Source organism: Eleutherodactylus coqui, chromosome 11 (genome assembly GCF_035609145.1).
Source record: "Eleutherodactylus coqui strain aEleCoq1 chromosome 11, aEleCoq1.hap1, whole genome shotgun sequence".
NCBI lineage: Eukaryota > Metazoa > Chordata > Amphibia > Anura > Eleutherodactylidae > Eleutherodactylus > Eleutherodactylus coqui.
In genome coordinates, this window is record NC_089847.1 from 44,278,611 (window position 1) to 44,303,280 (window position 24,670).

Here is a 24,670-nt window from a genome sequence, read left to right on the forward strand (position 1 = left end):
TGTGTGTCATACGGAGCTTTGGGTGCTGATTCCAAATTTGTGCTCTGAGTTTGACACTCAGGAACAGATTTAAGACAATAACCTTAAGGTCACCTGCACACAAATGGGGCGGATTCCGGACCGAAATCCAAAGCTGTGCGGGGCGAGTGATCCCGCGTATTTGTAATTTCATGCCTTCTGTACTGCGGATGATCCGGTCAGCGAGCTGTCGAACATGCGCAACATAGATTTTCCTGCACTGTTGCTAGGCGTTGACAGGGGTCCCACGACCTTTCTGCAATGTTAATTGCTGAAGGGCTGCGGGTCGGATGGCTTCCATTGACTTCAATGGAAACCGTCCGTGCGGAGCCTGCACAAAAATGGAGCATTGATGTGATGATTTTTTTCCCCCTCCTCGAGCGATATAACAACAAATGTATAACAACAAAGAACTTTCATAAGTCATTAAAATATAGGAAGTTAGATACAATGTTTGCATAAGTCACTTATTTATTTTCTTGGAGTATCCAAACATTAACCCCTTAGTGATGAAGCCTGTCTGCGCCTTAGTGACGAAGCCAAATTTTGGAAATCTGACGTGTGTCACTTAACATATCATAACTCCGTGAAGGTTTTGCATATCCAAGTGATTCTGACATTGTTTTTTCGCAACATATTGTACTTCATTTAGGTTGTAAAAATAGACCGATATAATTTGTGTATATTTATAAAAAGTACCAATATTTGGAAAATTTTGAAAAAAATGGTCATTTTTTCGCATTTTCAACTGTAATATCTCAAATATGTGCAAACATACTGTACAAATTTTTGCTCAGATATATATTTCCATCTGTTCACTTTATTTTGGACGCATGTTTGAAAAACTTTCGTTTTTTTTTAACCATTTAGGAGACGTACAAATTTAACATTAATTATCAACATTTTGAGGAACACTTTATTTACCGACACCAAGCCAAGATTGCAAAGGCTCATGGGTGTCAGAATTATAGATAACCCCACAAATGACCCCATTTTAAAAACTACACACCTTAGTGTATTCACTAAGGGGGGTCAGGAGTATTTTGACCCCTCAATTTCTTTTCAGGAATTAATGCAATTTAGAGTAGAAAAAATAAAATTTCATATTTTTGCAAATACGTAATTTTAAACAGAGGATTTTTTTCTATAGTGAACATAAAAATGACGATTTACACCTCAAAATGCATACCCCCGTTTTTTCCGTGTTCAGAAACATACCCATTGTGGCCCTAATCTTCTGTCCGTATGTACAACGGGGCCAAAACTGAAAGGAGCAGCCGGTGACTTTCAGATCAGACATTTTGCTTGAAGGCGTTTTAGGCCCCATTGCTCACTTTTAGACCCCTTGAGCGGCCAAAACGCGGAGGACCCCCACAAATGACCTCATTTTGGAAACTAGACCCCTTAGCGCATTAATCTAGTGGTGTACTGCGTATTTTGACCCAACAGTTTTTGAATGAATCAAAGCAAAGCAGAAGTAAAAAAATTACGATTTTTGTTTTTTTATCAATTATGTAATTTTAAAGGTTTTTTTGGACAGCAGACATATGAATGGAGGCTTTTACCCAAAAATGGATACCCCCGTTTGTCCCATGTTCAGAAACATTCCCATCGTGGCCCTAATCTTCTGTCCGTATGCACAACGGGGCCCTAACCGAAAGGAGCAGTGGGTGGTTTTCAGAACAGACATTTTGCTTGAAGGTGTTTTAGGCCCCATTGCCCACTTGTAGACCCCTTGAGCGGCCAAAACAATAGAGAACTCCCACACATGACCCCATAATAAAAACTAGACCCCTTAACGCATTCATCTAGCGGTGTACTGCATATTTTGACTCCACCGTTTTTAAATGAATCGAAGCCAAGCAGAAGAAAAGAATTACGATTTTTGTTTTTTTTGGCAATTATGTAATTTTAAAAAGTTTTTTTTGTACAGCATACATAGGAATAAAAACTTTCACCCCAAAATGTATACCCCCATTTGTACCGTGTTCAGAAACATACCCATTGTGGCCCTAATCTTCTGTCTGGATGCAGAACGGGGCCCAAACTGAATGGAGCGTCAAACTTTATCTGTCCATTGGATAATGGCGATCACATGACCAAAGACGCTCACCGCGGCCCCCGTGACATCTCCAAGCTCTTGGCTACCTTTAGTAGCCAGGAGCAAGGAGATTTTAAATTTCCTCTGGCCCTTTCCAGCTTCTGCGCTTGCGTCCGCCATTTCGGCGAAGGGCGCATGCGCCAAAACTGGGGAAAGGTCCCTGGATAAGGATCCTGTCAGGGGACATCGCCGGTGGCCTTATTTAAGTAATTTTACTTCCCCTCACGAATCCGATCCGTGACGGGAGGTGAAAATTGAGCTTTTTTTTACTTTTACGTGATCGCCGTTATCTATTGGATAACGGCGATCACGTGACTGGGAAAAGCATACCATGGCATCCCATGAAATCTCCAGGCTCTTGGCTACATTTAAATTACCCTACCAATCTGCGGCTCTTGCGCCTGCGTCCGCCATTTTGGTGGCGGACGCGTGCGCAGAAGCCGGGCAAGGTCCGCGGATAAATCTGGGGGCTTTAGGTACCTAATTTCATCTCTCCTCATGGATATGATCCATGAGGGGAGATGAAAAACTTTTTTTCTTTTTTTTCCCACTTTTTAAACTTTTTTTTTTACTTTTACATGATTGCTGCTATCCATTGGATAGCAGCGATCATGTGACCGGGAACCGCATACAGCGGCTCTCGGTGACATCTCCCTGCTCTCGGCTACTTATACTAGCCGGGAGCAGGGAGTTTTTGAATTTCCCGGGCCTCCCAGCTCTCTGCGCATGCTTGTGACATGGCAGGGCCGGGGAGAAGAAAGAAGATGCCGGACAGCGCGGTGGAGCGGAGGTGAGTACTCTCAGCTCCCCTTATGGATCCGATCTGTAAGGGGAGCTGAAACTTCAACTTTTTAATAACTTTTTGTTAACTTTAACGCGATCGCCGGGAGTCACTGTATCTCTCCGGGAAGTACTGTTAAGCTAGGTTCACACAGGGCGGATTTGCCGCGGAAATTCCATGCGGAGTTTAGCCGCGGCAAATCCGCCTGCGGCCGCTAATCTCGGGATTAGCCAGCCATGTGGACGAGATTTCTCAGAAATCTCGTCCACACGGGATAGCCAATCCGCTGCGGTAAGTCAGGCAGGAACCGCAGCATGTCTATTTATTTTTTCTTTTCGCTGCGGCCGCGCTCTCCTCTATGGGACCGCCGGCCGCAGCGGAAGAGCGAGCGGCCGAGCCGCTTCAAAGCCGCCGCGGTTTTTGCTGCGGCCAAACCGTGGGATTTCTGGCGGGAATCCGCCCTGTGTGAACCCAGCCTTAGACAGTTTTGATAAACGAGGCCTTGTATGCTTTTAATGGTCAATATACTGTAATAAAACAGTGCAATATTGCATATCCTACTTTCTTATGATGTCTATAACTTCATTATCTTGCCTGACAGATAATTTTGGTTGCGGTATTTGGATCCAGCACCCTGAATAGAGGTAAGAACACTGATTTTTACTCAGGGTAATATACTGCTGTAACACAGTGAATATTTCTATTCTCATACACACAAAATCCTCTTATTAATAGAGGTATTTTCTAATCCAACATGTTACATCCAGTTGTGTATGTATCAGGCGTGTAGTGCCTGGGCTATACAGTCTGATGCAGTGTAGGTGAAGCTAGCAGTGTAGGCGTCGATAACAATACAGACGGAGCTAGTAACTGAGGCGGATCTGTCCTGTTACAATCATATATGTAGGCATGCCTGTGAAGATAAAGAACAGGGTTACATAAATTCAGGACCTTCACCCATGCTCAATACAGAATGTCCCTAGGAAATCGGACTATTGCAAAAAAATGTGAACCATCTCAGTACCAGCATGCATGCCAATTTACACAATAGAAACAAATAGCTTTTTCATAGATTTTCTGTCAAATGAAAAGCCATCCAGATAACTCAACGACATAACATTAGGGGCTCCTTCAGACAACTGGTTGTGCAAATACGCTCGCTGCAGCGTATTTGCGCATGATCGATGTTTGAAAAGCCACATAATCAGCCTGTTGCATGCATATCTGAGCATATTACTGTAATATTTGTGCATGCAGGGCCAGTTCACATGAGCACGAGACACTCCCTTTATGTAGAAATGATTGGCTATTAAAGCCTAATAAGGTCCAGCTTATGTGGTCATTGCTGTGTAAAACATAGGAAAATAGAGAAGGTCCTACTTTTTCTGCATGCTAAACACAGAAAAAAAGAACCCATTGATTTTAATACACAGAAAAAAACTGGGAAAGCCAGTCCTTGCATGGGAGCGGCTGCAGAGGAGCTGGTTCCTGGTTTGCATTTCCATTGATTTCAATGGGTTCGTTCTCATTAGCGCATTTTGTGTGTATGCAAAATGCGCTTATGAGAACAAACCCATTGAAATCAATGGGTTCTATTCTCTGAGTTTAGCATGAGCAAGAACGCGTGCAAACACGGTCATGTGAAGGAGACCTAAGTTAGAGAAGTCAGAAAGTTCAGTTCGTTGAGTAACTTGCTCTGACACAAGTTTCCCATTCAATATATGTTCAGCAGGGAGCAAATTGATTCATTTTTAATGACACTGCTCTGCATTATATTAAACTACAAAGGTATAAACAGGAAATGTATTTCTATTGGAGGGATGGAATACATTTATCATGTTATATCTATAGGATAGATCGTACAGTGTTCTTGTCAGTTTGGTCTTGTTCCCATGAGTGTCTAGTGCATTCTTGTTTCTTAGCCTCTGTTTTTTTCTGCTCATCCCTTGTTTGCTATTCTTCAGCCTTGGTTCATTACTTAGCTTGCTTGTATGCCTTCTTTTCTGGGTTTTACTGATCTCTTGCTCTAAGGATACTATTTAAAAGGAATCTGTCATGTACTTTATGCTCTACTCATTGAGGGCAGCATTAAGTAGTGGCAGATATGCTCATTTCAATGGTCTGTCACTTATAGGGTAATGTTTAATGGTTTTTAAGAACTTACAATTTGTTTCTGTAGCTCTCAGCTAGACAGGAGTCCAGTTTATTCATGAGGTGCTGCTGACCCCGACCTTATGAATAAACTGGACTCATCTCTTACTAGGAGCTGCAAAAACATACAGACACAATATGTAAGTTCTTAAAAAGCACTATATATTACCCTGTAAGTGACAGACCAAAGAAATCAGCATGTCTGTCACTACTTAATGCTGCCCTCAATAAGGAAAGCATAAAGTACATGACAGGTTCCCTTTAAGACAATGTAGCTAGTCGACAGCTTAGGGACAGTGGTGTGTGGAGTTAAGGTCAGCAAAAGGAAGATATTAGAGTGACTTTGCATTAAGGATAGGATTTCTCTAGTTGTAATTCTGCTCCATATCATCTGCCCAAGTTTCCACTGTCAATTTCTTCAACATCATCTTCATCCTCATCATTTGGTTACCATCTCCTTCTGTCCCTATCATCTAATAGTGAGTCCCTAGTTTTGTATTAGTGTTTTCCATTGTGTTGATATGTGTTTTATATTTATTATTTTGTAATGATCTGGTTGCTACATTATTCTACTCTACTGTACGTGCTGGAGTTATCTGAGAACTGGGAGACACAGATGATACCCATGGAAGGTGGCTGCTATAGGTGAAGTCTAGTTATATCGTTTATCGCTCTTACACCTGCTTGTGTTGTTAATGAGATGATTGCTAGAACTGACCTCTAAAGTACAGGAAGTATCAGTCTGTCATGGAACTCAAGGCTCAGAGTAAAAACTGCAAGATTTCAGTATTTCTTTGCTATTACTATTATTAGTTTTTACATAAGGAAAGGTTTTTTTATCCATTTCATGGAACTTGATTGCTGAATTTAATCTTTCACATACTCTTGTACCACAATCTCCTTTAGAGTAAGCATTTCAAAGTCAAAAGTTCTGCTCATCTTCAATTCATTTACATGTATCTTTTCCCGCAAACTCATGAAGTCTTTGCCTATTTTATAAGCCAATGAAACCAAGGTGTCTAATAATGGCATATAATAGCTGTGTGTTGTGTTCTTCTCCAGAAGTTCTACTGCTTTCATCCCAACGTCGTAAGCCATTTCTAATTGATTCATATCTTTATGGCATACAACTATTGCACATAAAGATGGCACCAATAACACAGGACAATGTTCAACCAACTTTTCTTGTAGACAGATAACTTGCTCAAAGATGTTCAATGCTGCGCTGTACTGTCCTCCCCGTATACAGCTGTATCCTTCTTCCAGCTCTGGCTCAATGAAAAACTCAATATATTTCTGGGACTTCCTTACACATTTTATAGCATATAAGTCCTCAAGATAGTCTCTAAGAGCTATCATCCTTTTGCTGATCATCTCTTTAGTGAGGTTTCCCATCAGGACCTTCTTAGGAAATATTATGTCTTCCATTTCTTCCCTAAACTCTTTTAGTAAATTCCTGTGAAAACGTTCAAAGTCAGAATATCTTCTCTCAATGAAGACTTTCTTTTCATCAAAACTTCCTGTTTTAATTATTACAATCTGATACATCTGTAAAGAAAAAAAAAGGTTTAATTTAGTGGAATATAACAATGAGCAGGACAAATTGCCCTCCAACATTATATTGTAGCATCAAGAGGCAGACCATGTGTCAGGGCTCGAACCCACAATTTTCTGTGCTCTAGCCGGTGGCTCTCCCTACTGAGCCATCAAGCCTTGAAAAGTTCCCTTGCATACCTTGACCTTGTTTTCAGATCCTATTATCCAGCCCCTGTTCTACCTTCACGTATTCCTGATTAGGACTTCCAATAAAAGCCTGGCCCTGAAGTCCTTCCTTATACGATTTATTCTGCTCCACAGCATTGGTCAAGTTGCACTTCTGCCTGCTCCTCTGCTATTGCTACAAGATCTACTGATACTGACTTATGGTTTCTCTTCTGACTACACTACCCACCTCATCCATCTGTAATGGAAACCGAGGCCTCCCTTGCAGACCCCTGGCTTCCCTTTTGACTATGCTAACTGCCTCATCCATCTGTACTGCAAACCAAGACCTCCCATTGCTGACTCAGGTCTCCTCCATGATTACTCTCCAGACCTGCGGCTGCTACACCTGAGGCTCCACCCTAGTGCTTGAAACTGCTACACCATGCATTACAGAATAGGTTATCAACATTTGATTGGCAGGAGTCTGCTGATATTGGGCCAGCTGTCAGTGGGGAAGGAGCTGGAAGCTGACAGCTTTGTCTGCATTGCAGCGCCGGGTTGGTAACTGCAGAATTGCAGACACAGCTCCCATTAAATTCAATTGAAGATGTACCTGCAATTACCAGGTCGTGCAGCAGATAGAGTTGTCAGCTTACACCTCCTTCCCCGCTGACAGAAGGCTCAAGAACAGCTGATCGCTGCAGGTCCTGACTGGTAGCCCCCCTCCAATAAATTACTAATGACCTGTGCTGAGGATAGGTGAAAAATAGTATTCTTTTTTGACTGCCTAATTGCAAAAGATCACTTTTTTTCCAGTTACATAGCTACATTAGGGCTTGTATTTTTCAATGGTACCATTAAACATAGCAGCCCCAGCAATAATAGTAACCCCCCCACAGAAGCCCCAGCAATAATAGTGACCCCCACAAAATCACCAGCTATAGTAGTGACCCCCACAAAAGCCCCAGCTATAATAGTGACCCCCACAGAAGCCCCAGCTATAATAGTGACCCCCACAGAAGCCCCAGCTATAATAGTGACCCCTACAGAAGCCCCAGCAATAATAGTGACCCCCACAGTGACCCATAATATTAGTGCTCCCCTATACCAGCCCCATGACCCCCACAGTGACCCATATACTTACCCTCCTCCTGGTCTTCACAGTGCCGATGATTCTCTCAGCGCTATCGCCGGTGGGTGCACTTGCAGCAATGCCTCCTCTCCCCAGCTCTTGTCTCCTCTTTAGTGGAGCCAAAGAGGAGAGCTAAGGGGAGGAGGGGGCAAAGATCCCAGATGCACACACTGCCATCAGTGTATGCATCTAGTCCGCGGCGCTGCAGAGTGATTACCGGGCAGGGAGCTGCGGCACCTCGCCCGGTAATCACTTTAATGGTGACTAGACGTCACCAGAAAGTGGGACAAATGTCCCGAAAGTGGGACAAATGCCTGTCCCGCTGGGGTCCTGGCGGAGGGTGGGACACAGGGTTCCAAAGCGGAACTGTTCCGCCTAAATTGGGACATCTGGTCACCTTAGGTGCACGTACATAGCATGACTCTTTTCACAAGGCTGTGTGTGTGTGGTCTCTCATTCATCTCTATGAAAGAGCAAACACACACAGCCTTGTGAAAAGAGTCACTGGATGAGTATAAAACATAACTCCCCCCATGTCTCTTCAACTTTGAGACCCATAATGTAGTTTATGGGTCTCAAAGGTGATGGCAGAGGTCCTTTAGAAGAGGCAGGGTGGTCATACGTAACTATGGCATTTTCTAAGAAATGTATGTCCATTTACTAAGCCCATTCCACCCAAATAAAGAGCATTAAACGTCCTCCTTTGTTTTATCGTCAGTCTTTTACTTAGATTGTCTTACCACAAACTTGGAAAGAAAATCCTCAGCTATGCGGGTGGACTGGATCTGAAAAAGAAGTTTGATTGGTTTTCCTCCATATTTCTCCTTCTTCCAGTATAGCTGAAGTTCTCGTGTAGTCATGAGGTGATGGTCACGGGCAGTACTGTCACCTGGACAGTGAAAAGAACTGTCAGTATAGTTTGTACAGTCCTAGAACCAGAGTCCCTGTTACATCCCAGTGCAAAGTTGTTGTGGGGTTGCATAAAGCATATTTCTCACATGCATGATAATATATATTGTTTGTACCTTGCATTGCACTGCCTTAGGCCTCCTGCACACGGGCGGGTTGGACCACGCATGCGGGATTCCCACAGCGGAGTTCAACCCGGTGCCAGGCCTGCTTTCCTATACCGCGTCTTCTCCTGTTCTGCGAATGTGCTAGCCGGCACATGCGCAGTTGAAAGGACACCATTGATGATTGCAGAATGGCCGCAGCATGGACGGCTTCCATTGACTTCAATGGAAGGCGGCCGTGCGCATCCCATGGCAAATCGCAGCACGCTGCGATTTCTTTCCTGCTAGCAGAAAATTACAAGCGATTTCCGCTCGTGGGCAGGAAATAGCATTTTTCAATAGCATGCTATGGGCTGGATTTGCTGCGAATTCTAGAGGTGGAATCCCACTCCAGATTTCGCAATGCAAATCCGCCCATGGATAGGAGGCCTTATACTCGCAAAACCTTGCATAAGCTCTGGCTATGCAGAGATGTAAGGATTAAATTGTACAAATGAAATGTGATTTTGGTTATCAGACACACCTTCAGCAGATCTTGCAGAGTTGCATCAGTCTTGCAAAGCAAAACTCTAGTAGGTTTGCAAAGCTGCACGGTCCCCGGGAATGTGGGTGGGGCCAGAAAGCAAACAGACAGGCTGAGTTCAGTTTTGGATGGGGAGAGAGTGAAGCAGAAACCTGACAGCCCAGTGAGAAGACCAGAAAGAGATATGTGTAGGTGAGCAAGAGAAATACATTCCAGTCCAGGGAGGGGAGAATCATGCTGTTAAGCCTCTGAATTCTCATGTAAACTTCTGAGGAGAGAAGGTCAAGCCGCGAGAAAAGGCTTCCAAATCCTTACCCACCCTGCCATTTGTGCTATGCTAATTTTTCCAGTCAACACTGTGAAGGTTACTACTGTGTCATGAGTTCTGAGGATAAGGAACATAGCTGGAGTCAGACAGAGAGGATGACACTGAACAAGAACCCCTCTGCATACACAGATCCCTAACCTCCGGTGGGAACAGCTCCAGTCAGCTACCACGTTGATGAATTGTCCCCTCATACTTCCTTCCAGGTACCGTGTGACAGAACTGAATCGTAATAACTGAATGTTGTAATGCCATTTGAGTGGAGCTCCCACAGAAGAGATTAATCTAAATTGGACTATGCATGTTAAAGCGGTATTCCAGGGAAATATTATTGATGACCTATCATCAGGATAGGTCATCAATAGTTGATCGGCTGGGGTCCATCGCATGGGACCCCGACCGATCAGCTGAATGGGTGCATTCTGTCAGCGCCGCAAATGCAGAGCTCAGAGCGGAAGCCTCCACGCCAACTTCCGTACAGTGGCCGCCGTTTGTAACTGCAGGCGTGGCTCCCATTGATTTCAATTAGAGCCATGCCTGCAGTTTCAAGCACCGCCCACTACAAGGAGTTTGACCTTTGTTTATTTGCAGCGCTGACAGCATGCGCCCGCTCAGCTGATCAGTCTGAGTCATAAGCGAGGGACCCCAGCTGATCAACTATTGATGACCTATCCTGATTATAAGTCATAAATCGTATTTCCCTTCAAGAATTGAATCAGTAACTGCTAGCAAATATATTCCCATTACCAACCTATTATTCCCAAGGGCATTTTAGGCTGCATCTTCAGTCACTCTGCTAAAGTAGCAACCTTTAACCCCTTCTAGCCATAGGACGTACATTTACGTCCTGCAGTGTTGGAGTATGTATGAAGAGAGATTGCAGGGCGACCTCTCTTTATACAGTGCAGGAGCTGGCTGTTTATTACAGCTGACACCCGGCGGCAATAGCTGCTATCAGCCAAGCGGCTGATCTGCGCTATTAACCCTTTTAATGCCGCTGTCAATTCTGACAGAGGCATTTAAATCCCTCAAACGTACACCTTCCGCCCAGATGAGATCGCAGGGAGCCATGCAGGTGTCATGGCAGCCGTGGGCCTTCTGAGACTACCTATCAAGCCCTCCCCCATGGGGTGGATTGGTAAACTGCTTGCCAGATCACAGTATGATGTAATACAATGGTATTACATCACACTGCAGGAGCGATCAAAGCATCGCTAGTTGTTGTTCCTTATGGGGACTTAAGAAAAAGTAAGTATCAGAACAATTACGTTTTACTAAATATTTTTAAAAAATGAATAAAAGATTAAAAAAAAAACATTTTGCCATATTTACAATAAAAGAATCTAAATAATAAAACAAAAATACATATTTGGTATCGCTGCATCCATAAAAGTCTGATCTAATAAAGTAACACAATAAAGACTTGCAGAAATGCACTTTTTTGGTCACTCTGTCTCCAAGAAAAATGCAATAAAAAGCAATCAAAAAGTTATATGTATTTCAAAATGGTACCAACGCAAACTAAAGGACGTCCCAGAAAAAATGAGCCCTCTCACAACTTGATGGAAAAATATAAAACTTACTGCGCACATAAGATGGTGGAAGAAAATAATTTGAAAAAATTAAATATCTTTGAAAAAAAATAAAAGTTGTGTAGCAAAAAAAAACTACATAAGTTGGGTATTGTAGCATTCGTACTGACCCGTAGAATAAAGTTATCACGTCACTTCTGTTGCTGTTTGTGCACCGTACAAACAAGACGCACTGAAAGATTTTTTTTCATTTTACTCCACTTACAATTTTTTTTAAGTTTTAGTACATTATATGGTACATTAAATAGCACCATTGAAAAATACAACTAGTCAGGAAAAAACAAGCCCTCATTCAGCTACGTCGTTGAATAAATAAAGGAGTTACGATTTTTTAAAAGGGGGAGAAAAAAACAAAAATGGGGGGGGGGGGGGGGGGAAGGGCCACGTCAATAAAGTCAATGTAACCAAATGAGCATTTGTCTACTGTTGTTTTGTAATACCTCATGTTATGCTATAACTGACTGTTATAACATGGGATGTGCATAACAAGTTGCAGTAAAGTTTTAAAGTTGTTTCACGAAATCTCAGTGTCAGAAGTCAATCCTGCACTCCACGTAACTGAAGCAGCTCCCTTGACAAAGGTACAGTGTGGGGCCCGGGACCCTTAGGTTAGTGAAGCCCCCCTGCTATGTGGCATAAGAACTACAGCTCCCTGCTAGCCTGCTGTATTAATTCCCCAGTGCACCACAGTAGGAGAGGGGGTACACATAGTATGTTTTGCCGAGCCCTTGTCTCAGACGGTTTCTGTCCTAGGGCCCTCTCTGAGCAGGGGGTACACTGTCATGCACCAGCAGCATGATGGCTGGGGTCCCACTCCTAACTCAGGGGCCCACCAAAGAATTCCTCTGCTCCCTTGTGGGTCAGTCTGAGGGCTCAGTCACACGGGCGTTTATTGCCGCGATTTGCGCATGCGCATGCGTCCGGCGATTTTTTAAAACCATTGCTTTGCAATGGTATCGGACACATGAGCGCTTTTTATGCGCTCGTCCGATAAATTAGAGAACAGAAATCGCAGATCGCACCTATCTGCGATCTGCGATTCCTGTTCTCTTCTCTATATGCGCTCAATGGGGCCGGCGGCAGCAGCGCCGACCCCAATGAGAACATATAGAAGACAAATCATTCTTCTCTGCCACAGCTGGAACAGCTGTGGCAGAGAAGAACGATGTTTGCCCATTGAATTCAATGGAGCGGCAATACAGCCGCTCCATTGAAAGCAATGGGCTGCCGGCGTGCGCGGGGTTAATTGTCGGGAAGGGGTTAAATATATAACCCCTTTCCTGCAATGCATCCTGAAAAGTGAAAAAATTAAAAAAAAGGATGTACTCACCTGCTCCCGGCAGCCTGAGATCCCCGCGGCCGTCCTGCAGTGGGTGTGAAGGGGGTGTGACTCAGGCTTGCCCCTGATTGGCTCAGCCTGAGCCAATCAGAGGCTGATCTCAGTCACACCCATTCATGAATTCATGAATGGGTGTGACTGAGACTTGCTTCTGATTGGCTCAGCGCTGAGCCAATCAGGGGCAAGCCTGAGTCACACCCCCTTCACACCCACTGCAGGCCGGCCGCCGGGATCTCCAGCTGCCGGGAGCAGGTAAGTACATACATTTTTTTTATTTTTTCACTTTTCAGGATGCATTGCTGGGAAGGGGGTTATATATTTAACCCCTTCCCGACAATTCATCCCACACCCGCCCGCAGCGCTTGCATTCCATGGAGCCGCTGTATTGCCGTCTCCATTGAATGCAATGCGCTGGACAGCTCCGGCCCGTTTCTAATGAAACGCGGCTAGGAGCAGATTTTCGGGCGATTTTTGGGCCGATTTTTCGGCGCCGGTCACGCGATTTGCGCATGCGCATCCGTCATGCGATGCGCAAATCGCGTGAAAAAACGCCCGTGTGACTAAGGCCTGAGCCTGTATATAGTGTATAACATAAAATTATACCCTAAAATAAGGGTTGTCTCTGTCCATTGTATATCTGTCTGATATACTACCTGTATATTGACTGTAAGTGAGGCGCTCTATTGGGTGTGTAGTGCTTTGCTGGGACACAATAGGTCCTGATTTAGGAAGTGCTTCTTTAGGACTTCATAACTTTATACAAAGAAGACTTATTTGTTGAGACCAGATGTTATGGCCTCTGGTCATGGCTGAAAGTATCCCCTATCTCCTCCTGACGGTTTTGTGGTTCCCAATGAGTGCGGGCACGTACCCAGTTTCTGAATCATGGGCGCATTTGAACATAAAAAATATATCACCCAGCTCCCTGTCAATCCTGTAACAGCACCATAACTTAGTTTATAGTGCTGTGGGGACATGACAGCTTCCCATTAAAGGACCAGCATGCGGTCCCAGCTTTACAGTGCCCAACCAATCCTGCTCCACCCATCAGCAGGTGCCTGAGCAGTCAGTCCTCATACTGGGCGAAGGTGCAAGTTTTTCTGTCCTATCTTCTGGTATTTGATTTGTACCCGCACCACCCAGCTTTCTTGACCTCTCCTGTCCTGACCTTGACTACTCTTTTCTTGTCTTCTGCCTACCCTAAGCTTTGGCCTGATATATGGAGTGAGAGCATTCCATTTGCCCAGACTTTGGTTCTGTTCTGTGACTACATCTCAGTCTACACCCTCCAGTGCCTCATTAGGGAATACCTAACCAAGTGTTTCAGTTATCTCTTAACCAAGACTATTTCTAGGGTAAAGGTCTCAGGGTCCACGAAGACCAAATCCAGAGTGATAAGATGAAAGGCTGAAAATGGGGGACCCCAGGTGTTGCCCTTGGATCTATCCCCAAGTCATATCAGTTCTGAGACAGTGGATACACATCCATTGCCGTGACACCAGAATCCCCTTTAAATTGCAAATTTTGACAACTTTAACCTGGCATATAATAGTTATGAGAAAGAAATGAACAGACTATAATAGTTAAACCCTTTTTTCATATGTGCAGCACCCTGGAATTATTGGGGCTTTAAAATAAATAATAATAAGAAAAAAAATAGTAAAATAAACTAAAAACTATTATAGCAGAGCAGGATGTCATTTACCTGAGGGGTTGTCACATTGTGGATTTTCCTCTTCTGTCTCACTTGTTTTGTTCTGGGAATGTCCTGCTTCTGGTAAGGTCAATGAATCACTTATTATTTGACCACCTTCTCGGGAGCCTTCAGCATTCATGTTGTCCTTGGATGAGGCACACACATCTGAATGACTTCCACTTTGTGATGTTTCTGCCCCATCTGTTACACTTTCCTTCTGTCCCATCTCCTCTGGCAAGGTTGGAGAATCGGGTATTTCACCATCTTCCTTGGAGCCTTCATTCATATTCTCGTTATCTAAGAACTTACAAATATATGACTGTTACTCGATAGAACTTCGAATCTTTCTTCATTTGTTTTGATGATTAAAATATTCAGCTTTTTTGGTAAGGTAGGTGGACCAAGAATTACTTGGACATATTATTCGGAGGATTCAGTCAATTGATCCTGAAAATAAGTAGAATAGTTTGAAGTACGTCATGGACAAGGCTAATAGTATCCTTCCATGCCAGTCATAATTAGACCACAAGAGAGGAAGAAAGAAAGGGGAAACCCAAATAAAAGACTTGAGACACCGGTGTATACCCAAGACTATAACAGCCTTGAAGTGGTTTACAGAAAGTAGGTGGAGGTGCCGCCAACCAGGTAACCCATCAATGATGGGCAGACTAGATGGGAGAGAAACAAAAGCTGGTGTCCCAGCGCAACTCTCCAATAAAAGGTGTGAGCCAAAAGCATGAAACATCCAACCTCTCAATTATTTAGTGAATTAAAAGGCAGCAAAATATACGCATTTCAGGGTGAGCCCCTTCATCAGTCATTCTGGGAGAAACATCACTCTTAGGGCGCCCACCCACTGGCGATTTTTTTTCCCTGCGAAATTCGCAGCATTTTTTTCTCTGCAGGGGTCTATGGGACTTGTAATGTTAAAATCGCGATCGCGCAAAATCGCGATTTCGCGGTAAATTGCGATTTTGCACGATCGCGATTTTAACATTACAAGTCCCATAGACCCCTGCAGGGAAAAAAATGCTGCGAATTTCGCAGGGAAAAAAATCGCCAGTGGGTGGGCGCCCTTAGGGTTACAAAGGTATGGACCCAAAAGTGCTGGTGACAACCATGAGCTTCTTCCCTGGTGTTGGAGCCCCGGTCATCTCTGCTCATGGTTGTCACCAGCACTTTTGGGTCCATACCTCTGTTATCCTAAGAGTGATGTTTCTCCCAGCATGACTAATGAAGGGGTTCACCACAAAACGCGCATCTCTTATGGGCATTTAATTCACTAAATAAAGGAGAGGTTGGATGTTTTATCTTATTGCCCCATGACTTTTATAATACTGTGGTTAAAAAATCCATAGCGTAAATTGACCTGCAGTTCAGATTTTAGATCTGTAGATATGCAGATTTTTAGTGCATATTTCTCCTCTTCAAATGAGGGTGTGAAATCTGTGTCAAAATTCTCACCAAATCCACATGTAAGGGTTTCTTCACATGGATGCATTTTACTGTACATTCTGTGTATGCAGGGCATGTTCATATGGGTGCAGGACCCCCACTTTCCCCTCGCTGTGATATAAAAGGCTATTTAGCCTAATGAGGTCCAGATGTTTTTTTTTCCACAAAATTGCATAGCATATTGCACATTTGCGCATGTTTTGAGTGCGCATTTCACTGTGCAATTTTGCACACCTCCCATTGACTTCTATGGGAACCCTTAGCACACGAAAATACCATGGGAATCAACAAGAATAAGAAGAGTTGAGTATATGGTGATTTGTTATTTTACCACATGGGTGGCTGAATTTACAGAAATGGTGCAAAAAAACAGTTTAGGGAACTTTTCACACGGTACAGAAATACGCGGAATGACGCAGACAAATCTGTAGCTGCTGATTTCACACCAAAATCCACAGGTCTAACTGCGCATTTGGGTGCAGAATTGCACGCGGGTTTTCAGTCATTTTCAATTCTGTATCAAAATCCACGTGTAGTCTGAAGATTTTGGCTAGGAATATACCGCGGCTTGCGGTGCGTTGTGCAGCCTATTCTGTCCCGTGTAAAAGGTCCTTTAAAGTCCAGATTTGTCATTCAAGTTATTCGAAAATAGATTCAAACAAGTACATTACGTTTATTGTGTATGAGTAAAATAATGGTGTGCAGCCTGCATGAGTTTTGTTGATTTAATCTTCCTCTACCTCACTCTCCACGGCTGCTACAGATATGATAATGCCAAAAGCTGGGACTTAAAGGGGCTGTCTGAGTTATAGAAAAATTTGAGAGGAGGGAGGGAAATGTGAAAAAAATGACCAAATAAGTTCTATTTTTTAACATTTTCTGCCCTCTTTCAAATTTTTCTCTAACTCGCCATGCCTTGCAGAAGAAGGAGATTGGTCATTGTCAAAAGTTTCCCCATAAGTGAAGTGATCACATAGGAACAACTGATATGCCATGAAATCATAGTGCGCAAATGTAGATCATTGCTGGTTCCCAATGCTGTACATCATTACTGGTTCCCAATGCTGTACATCATTACTGGTTCCCAATGCTGTACATCATTACTGGTTCCCAATGCTGTACATCATTGCTGGTTCCCAATGCTGTACATCATTGCTGGTTCCCAATGCTGTACATCATTGCTGGTTCCCAATGCTGTACATCATTGCTGGTTCCCAATGCTGTACATCATTGCTGGTTCCCAATGCTGTACATCATTGCTGGTTCCCAATGCTGTACATCATTGCTGGTTCCCAACGCTGTACATCATTGCTGGTTCCCAATGCTGTACATCATTGCTGGTTCCCAATGCTGTACATCATTGCTGGTTCCCAATGCTGTACATCATTGCTGGTTCCCAATGCTGTACATCATTGCTGGTTCCCAATGCTGTACATCATTGCTGGTTCCCAATGCAGTACATCATTGCTGGTTCCCAATGCTGTACATCTGTAGATCAGGGTGCTAAGGGGGTTGATGAAATTTCGCCTGTGGCACTCAGATGATGTGTATGTGGGATGACATCTGAAAGGAATATTTTTTTTTATACACTACATATCATCACACGGATTTGGCCAGGGATTTAGCTCTTCCTCTTTCTCTTCTCTGAATTTGGCAGCACCGACAACAGGACATGGGAGGTGGCTGAGAAGGAAGATTGCACCATGGTTGCCAGCTAGAGATGAGCGAACTTACTCATTTAGGGCGTTTTTGCACTCAAGCACAGCTTTTTCCGAGTAACTGACTACTCAGACGAAAAGATTCGGGGGGCGCTGGGGGGCGGCATGGTGGAGTGGGGGGTAGCAGTAGGGAACAGGGGGAGCTCTCTCTCTCCCCCCCCCCCACTCCCCTCCTCAACCCCCCGCTCACCCCTAGCGCCCCCCGAATCTTTTCGCCCGAGTAGTCGGTTACTCGGAAAAAGCGGTGCTCGAGTGCAAAAACACTCTAAACGAGTAAATTCGCTCATCTCTATTGTCAGCACTGCCTGTCAAAACGTAAGGGGGCAAGGAGGCGGCTGAGGATGGCAGACGGCGCTAGCATTATTCTCCCAAAGTAGGCACTCAACTCTCCACAATTAAAGAGGTCTCTGTGTCTGTATTAGAGGAGTCAGAAAGTGTCGTAGTAATGTTAGCCCTCTGAATATGGGTGCACCGATGGGGCGCCATTACACTGCACTGTTTTACTGCTAGTTTCACAAAATTAAGCCACTCTTGAAGACAACAATTTTGCATGTCTGGAATGATTTAGTGAATCCTGCACTGAGCAGGGGGTTGGACCCAATGACCCTGGAGGTCCCTTCCAACTCTACCAGTCTATGATTCTATGTGAAAATGGCACAGTTTTGCTCGATTGTGTGACAAACACAGGAATATGATGACACTCTTACTCACAGAGATAGAGCAAGCATACCATACAATAATTAATATCATATATCGCTCTAGATGGGGAGCACACTCAGGAACTCAATCCACAACAAAGCTTCTTGTTTGACTCTGGTTTATGCCAGTTTTATTATGTCACTTTGGATTAACAGTTCTCAGGAACTACAAATATAATCCTTGCTATCTGGCCTCTCACTATACAGCAAGCATTGTCCTTACTAACAATTGACCTAGTGCCTCAAAATGTTAGTGCGTACTGTATATCATCAGTCCTTTATCAGTACAGGTGCATCTTGTGACTCACCTGACACAGGCTTTTTCTCATAGGCTCTTTCTTCTTCTAGCATGTGAATCCAGAAGCTTCACCTCACCACTATGTATCAGCACAGGGTGCGTCTCATGCCCTTTCAAGCCGATCTCTTCTCAGGACAAAAGTCAGAGTGGAAGCCTGAAGGCTGTTTCACATCAGGGAACGCAGCTCTAATGACATTTTTCCAATAGTATCGCCCATCGCCCTCTAACAGATAACACTCGTCATTGCAGTGGCTACACTGCCGCTATGCCTACTGATATATATACATTCACTGTCAAAATAAAATCAAGAAATCACCTAGAAATAGGAGTTATTGTGTTGTTGAGTTGTGACCAAGTTGTGGCATGATTAGATAAATGGTCTTGCCACCTGGGGCCCTAAAAGTGGTTCCATCCTTGGCCTATAAAAAGGCTCTCAGAGGCTCCTTGTGCTTGTGTAGAGCTTGTTGACCACTAGATGCCTCTAGGATGCAATCTAAGACATTTCACCCAGTTAAAAGAGTTTGAGAGGGGCGCATTATTGGACAAAATGGATGATCGTATAGACAAATTGCTCGCCACCTGGGCTGTTTATGACCTGACTGTTAGGAGGCGTGGGGAGCAGTGGATGTGTGGGAGCATGCACAAAAGTTGACCGGGCTCAGGACACCCTTGACAGACCACCAGTAGAGAGGACAAGCACAAGCAGTGCCAACCGTTTCATTGTCCACCACCCAGAAACAGGTAGCGCCATCGCTGTGTCTGTCTGACCCATTTCCAGGTGCTTGGCTGAAGGACATTTGGTTTCATGGTGTCCATTACAAATACTGCCTTTGACACCCACCTGCTGTTGCCACTATTTGCAGAAGTAAGAATAAAACTGGACTACTACAGGGTGTCTTCAGCATTTAGTTTGGGCACTGACAATGGTCATGTTCCCGTTTGGGGACCTAGGGGTAAATGCTTCAATCCTGCTTCTGCTTTGGAGCGCCCCACTGGCTCACTGCTGGTGTGATGGCCTGAGGGGCCATCACATATGGCAGTTGGCCCCCCCTAGTAATATGAGGGACAATGACAGGAATATGTTCAGGACATCCTGTAGCCACATGTGTTGTGTCTCATGGCAGGGCTTCCAAGAGGAATTTTGCATCAGGATAAGGCTCAGCTTCCACAACATTGCCACACTTCTGTGGCTTGTCTGGTTGCAGGATTTATTGCCAATAGAACATTTATATGGCCATCAACTTCAACAGCCTATGAGTTTGCATGATCAAGATGGCTCAGTTACAGCAAATGGGACGGTATATGCTGTCGGTATATGCAAATGTACAGTATATGCTGCAGATACTATATGGACCCTGTTTGCCTCCATGCTCACCCATATCACGTCTTGTATCCAAGCTCGAGGCAGCCCAAGAGGGTACTAGAGCCTCCATGCCCACTCGTATCACATCTTGTATACAAGCTAGAGGTGGTACAGCAGGGTGCTAGAGTCTCCATGCCTGCCAGTATCACATCTTGCATCCAAGTTGAGGCAGTACAACAGGGTACTAGAGCCTCCATGCCCCCTGTATCACATCTTGTATCCAAGCTAAAGGTGGTACAACAGGGTACTAAAGCCTCCATGCCTGCTCGTATCACATCTTGTATACAAGCTAGAAGTGGCTCAACAGTGTACTGGGGCCTCCATACCCATCCATATCTCATCTTGCATCCAAGCTAAAGGCGGTACAACAGGGTACCAAAGTCTCCATGCCTGCCCGTATCACATCTTGTATCCAAACTAGAGATGGTACAACAGGTACTAGAGCCTCCATGCCTGCCCGTATCACATCTTTTATCCAAGCTAGAGGTGGTACAACAGGGTACTAGAGCTTCCATGCCCGCCCATATCACATCTTGTATCCAAGCTAGAGGTCATACAACAGAGTACTAGAGCCTCCATGCCTGCCTGTACCACATCTTGTATCCTAGCTAGAGGTGGTAGAACAGGGTACTAGAGCCCCCATGCCCGCCCATATCACATCTTCTATCCAAGCTAGAGGCTGTACAACACGGTACTAGAGGCTCCCTTCAAGTGTTTGGTTTTCTGCAATAAATTACCATTTTGCTGCGATTTTGTCATCACTTATATCAACATTAGAATCACACAGAGAAAATTTCATTCGATTCCTTCAACTACTTATAGGCGCTTGATTTTTTTGACAATGAGTATATGTTGTACTGCATTCCTTCTCCGTGTGTTTTTATAGTACATTTGCAATGTAGATTGTGTGTATGTCCTGGCAAATACTTCCACCGCATATACCAAATGTGTCCATTGACCCGAGATATTTAAAAAGAATTTTCGTCCTCTTTACCCTATACCCCTCCATCAGGGGTGGAACAGTCACGATGCATAATGTCAGTTTAGACACAAACACTACTGCTTACCAAAAGATGTTCATTGCAACATTTGGATGAATCCCAGGCATAAACCGCTGGTGTGGATGATCCTGCGTCAGGGACAGGTAGTTACAGTAATAAATATAGTAGTAATATCACTACAACTACAATCCATATTGTGTCTCTCCCATCTAAACATCAAGCTCCACACTAGAACTAAACATTTTCTATGAATAAAGATCATAGAAACAGACCAACAAGTTTTCTTTTCAGTAGGTTTGTAGCTTACATGGTGTCAAACTGATGAAGAAGGGAAAACGATTCACTGTTTTGTAATACTTACCTAAAACTAGTAGTAAGTGCTGCATTCACTAGTACAATACACATAAAGATACTGCACCGACTAGTGAGATAAAGCTGCTCCGTACACAACATCAAGGAAGATCATATATTGCGGCACGTACCTTTTTGTTATGGACTATCCACAGAGATATTCATGTCATCTCAGAGTTAAGTGCGTTCGTGTGTTTGCCGCCGGGAGCAGGCCACAATCTATTTAAGCTGCAGCCGTGAAACTCTGCAGAAAGGAGGAAGTGAAGGTTCTTGTTCCTTTTATTTCAACCTGGGTGGTTACCAAGCAAGTACATTTTTATACAGCTTTAAAGTATTCTGACGGTGCCAGCTGTCCTTAAGCCCTGGAAGATATCCACTGCGCAAAGCATAACGTATTCCATTGTTAAGATCTGTTAAATGCAACAATTGTAACAAATAGAGTCGCAGGCTGTGGCATAAAGGTAGCTTTACACGGGACGACTATAGTCGTCCCACAGACTATTGGTCCTGTGCTTTCACACTAGTTCCTAGGAGAATGGAGAGTGGTCCAGAGATCGCTTGGTTTTTAGGTCAGCTAAAAACTAAAAGACTCCCAACAAGTGGTCGATTTGTTGCTCAGTGCCCTATCGGCAGCCGCTTGTACGTGGGATGACTATCCAGATATTATTCTGCTGATAATCGCTTTGTACAAAGGTACCTTTACTTAAACCATCCCAGCCCTAATGCAGCATCTATAAATAAGATGCTTCATTCATAGTACTGGTGTTCTGTCTTCTTACATGTTCACACAGTGTGCAGTCCGACATTCAGTTTAACCATTTGTGTCTTCCAAATAAACAAACCGTTCTTCTTAATCTGACAAGTTTATTAGTTAACAGATCGTAGCATACGAGTGTGCGTTCGATGCGATTGATAATGATGATGATGGTAAAACAGATATGCTTTTACAAGGATCGTGGATTTTGAAGAGGAGGGAGCAAATGGTAAGTCTGTCTTGAAGCTGAAAGTTCCTTCTTCCCACAATGCCTTGCAAACTACCCATAATACATCAGTCTTATGATAGAAAAACAAAGTGTCATACATTTTTAACACAGCTAGATGGTGCTGTAACCACTAAGCACCAAAAATGGGCTGTTATGTAGCTTCGATTTCTGTTGGGCAGAACAACTGGTCTTCTTATTTGGGTAAGGGAAGACAGACCTTACAATCCCCCCTAAACCTCCAGGGACGAGTGTTATTGCATCTTCTGCATGCATTATAGTTATGCTCCAGTTGCAGCAACATACATGTCAAATAATAAATCAGTATCACTTATGACTCCTGCAGAGCATCTATATGGAAACAGGAATTTGACAGACCCACATATTTACCAGAATGGTCTTTGAGTCAAAATTAGCAATGCCTTGTGAATAAAAACAAATAAGGATAATGCCCAATGTAAAGGAGTCGTCATTTTAGAAAACCATTGTTAGGGCTTTTTTGAATTAAAGAGGTTGTCCAAGTTAAGGGAAAGTACTGTCACTGGGTCCCACATGGTATAAAGCAACAAATGAGCAATTACTAACCTCTCCCCACTCCCCTTGTTTTCCTCTTCCATGGGTTCTGTTCTCTGCTGTCTGTTTATAGACAGCTGTGACATTCCGTAAACCTGCTGCAGCAGCCGATAACAGCACTCAGCCATGATCACTGAGCATTGTCATTAACTGCTGCAGCATGCAGAGGGATGTTACAGGGAGATGGAAGACAGTGCTGGGGGATGAGCAGGGGAGCAGGGAGAGGTGAGTAACTGCTCATTAGTTGTTTTATACCATGGGGGACCAAGTGACGGGTTTCCTTAAGTTAACAAATAAAAGTTGCTTATTTGCGACCTCCACCAATTAGCCAGAGTCGATAGCAACAGCAAAGATCATATCTCTCTTTGGAGAACCCAGCTTATTTCTGTATAATGTGGTCAGGCCACTGAGTGTACCATGTAATGCTTTATTTCGCTTGTGGTGGCAAGGCATGGGTATTGGTATTGGTATTTTAATCTGGATCGACACAGATTAAAAGTGATTACTGGGTCTGTAACATCCTTTTAACAATTAACTAAACTTTTAACAATTAACTAAACTTTAAAAATATTTTCAGAAATCAATAAGTGCAGCGACTGTTACAGGGTGGAGGCATCAGTTCAGCAGTTGGTCAGAAAGATAAACCTGGCTGCTAAATTCCAGAAAGTTTGGAGAGAAGAGATAAGCGTGCAGTGTATGGAAGACATTGTAGCTAATCTTCACCCACCAGCTCAGAAAAAAACCACTATTAGAAATATAGCCTGCAAAGGGGAAATCTGAAAAAAAATGCAAGATGAAAGTCATATAATGCGCAGGAATAGTGATACTCTCCATGTACGCAAACATGGCAGCTTATTCTGAAGTCACCTGAATGTTTTGTTGCACGCTGAATTAATACTAGAGATGATTGTTATAAGTAATAAGAGCACACATAGCTTCTTGTTACACTCTTTACTGGATCTCCCATAAATGATCCATCGAGGTGACAGTATGTAGTAGTAAAAATAATTAAAGTGAATGCTTAAAGGGGTGGTCTCGCGAAACCAAGTGGGGTTATACACTTCCGTATGGCCATATTAATGCACTTTGTAATATACATCGTGCATTAAATATGAGCCATACAGAAGTTATTCACTTACCTGCTCCGTTGCTAGCGTCCTCGTCTCCATGGTTCCGTCTAAATTCGCTGGCAGCTTGCTTTTTTAGACGCGCTTGCGCAGTCCGGTCTTCTCCATTCAGCACGAGCCGCTTCAGTGTGCTCCCCGCTACAGCTCTTCTGCGCATGCGCAGACGAGCTGTCACTGCTCGGGAGCGCGCTGAAGCGGCCATTCTGCACCATCCTCTGTTAGAGGAAGGTGCAGAAACTGGAGCTGCCCAGCGGAGAAGCCCAGCCCAGCCGCCCCGAGAAGCCTCCCAGGTAAGTGATGGGTCAGGGGGGGGACTGCCGCTGCGCCGGGGGGGACTGCCGCTGCGCCGGGGGGGGCTGCCGCTGCGCCGGGCTGCGCCGGGGGGGCTGTCGCTAGGCCGGGGGGGGGCTGCCGCTAGGCCGGGGGGGCTGTCGCTAGGCCGGGGGGGCTGTCGCTAGGCCGGGGGGGGCTGCCGCTGCGCCGGGGGGGCTGTCGCTGCGATGGGGGGGCTGTCGCTAGGCCGGGGGGGCTGTCGCTAGGCCGGGGGGGGCTGCCGCTAGGCCGGGGGAACTAGCGCTGGGCTCCGGAACCTAGCGCTGGGCTCCGGGGCCTTCACCTGGGCTGAGGGTCTAGCGCTGGGGAGCCGGGGGCTAGCGCCGCTTACCTGCTGCCTGGCGGTGGGCGTCTGGTCGGCGGCTGCGGGGCGTCCGGTTGCCATGGAGACACAGCTG

The 24,670-nt window shown here is 44.5% G+C and overlaps 2 protein-coding genes across 4 annotated transcripts in view; one reads left to right on the forward strand and one right to left on the reverse strand.

Moving 5' to 3' along the window:
- Nucleotides 1–2,640: 2,640 nt before the first annotated feature.
- On the reverse strand, nucleotides 2,641–21,502 carry SNX20 (sorting nexin 20). Of its 2 annotated transcripts, XR_010787208.1 has the most exons (5): nucleotides 21,391–21,502; nucleotides 14,385–14,679; nucleotides 8,628–8,776; nucleotides 5,770–6,599; nucleotides 2,641–3,813 (listed from the first exon to the last, which is right to left on the reverse strand). XR_010787208.1 is itself a non-coding variant. In XM_066583962.1 (4 exons), the coding sequence occupies exons 2-4, from the start codon at nucleotides 14,659–14,661 to the stop codon at nucleotides 5,919–5,921; spliced, it is 1,107 nt and encodes a 368-aa protein (XP_066440059.1). In that variant the 5' UTR covers nucleotides 14,662–14,679; nucleotides 21,391–21,502; the 3' UTR covers nucleotides 5,264–5,918. The 2 variants fall into 2 exon arrangements, 1 of the variants encoding a protein (XP_066440059.1); XM_066583962.1 differs by lacking the exon at nucleotides 2,641–3,813 and having other exon boundaries at nucleotides 5,264–6,599.
- Nucleotides 9,623–24,670, forward strand: part of NOD2 (nucleotide binding oligomerization domain containing 2) — a 73,199-nt gene continuing 58,151 nt past the window's right edge. The window contains exon 1 of one of the 2 annotated variants that reach the window (XM_066583960.1): nucleotides 9,623–9,954. The gene's annotated coding sequence lies outside the window, so the exon portion shown is untranslated. Of the gene's footprint in view, nucleotides 9,955–23,017; nucleotides 23,038–24,670 lie in introns of those variants that run through there. The other variant, XM_066583961.1, reaches the window with a different exon arrangement.

Bases quoted from the DNA above. Each gene is read 5' to 3' on its own strand.
- SNX20 (XM_066583962.1), bottom strand. From the start codon at position 14,661: ATGAATGAAGGCTCCAAGGAAGATGGTGAAATACCCGATTCTCCAACC. The intron at 8,777-14,384 runs GTAAATGACATC...TTCACTGTCCAG, and splicing joins ACAATGTGACAACCCCTCAG to GTGACAGTACTGCCCGTGAC. The intron at 6,600-8,627 runs GTAAGACAATCT...TTTTCTTTACAG, and splicing joins ATTTTCTTTCCAAGTTTGTG to ATGTATCAGATTGTAATAAT.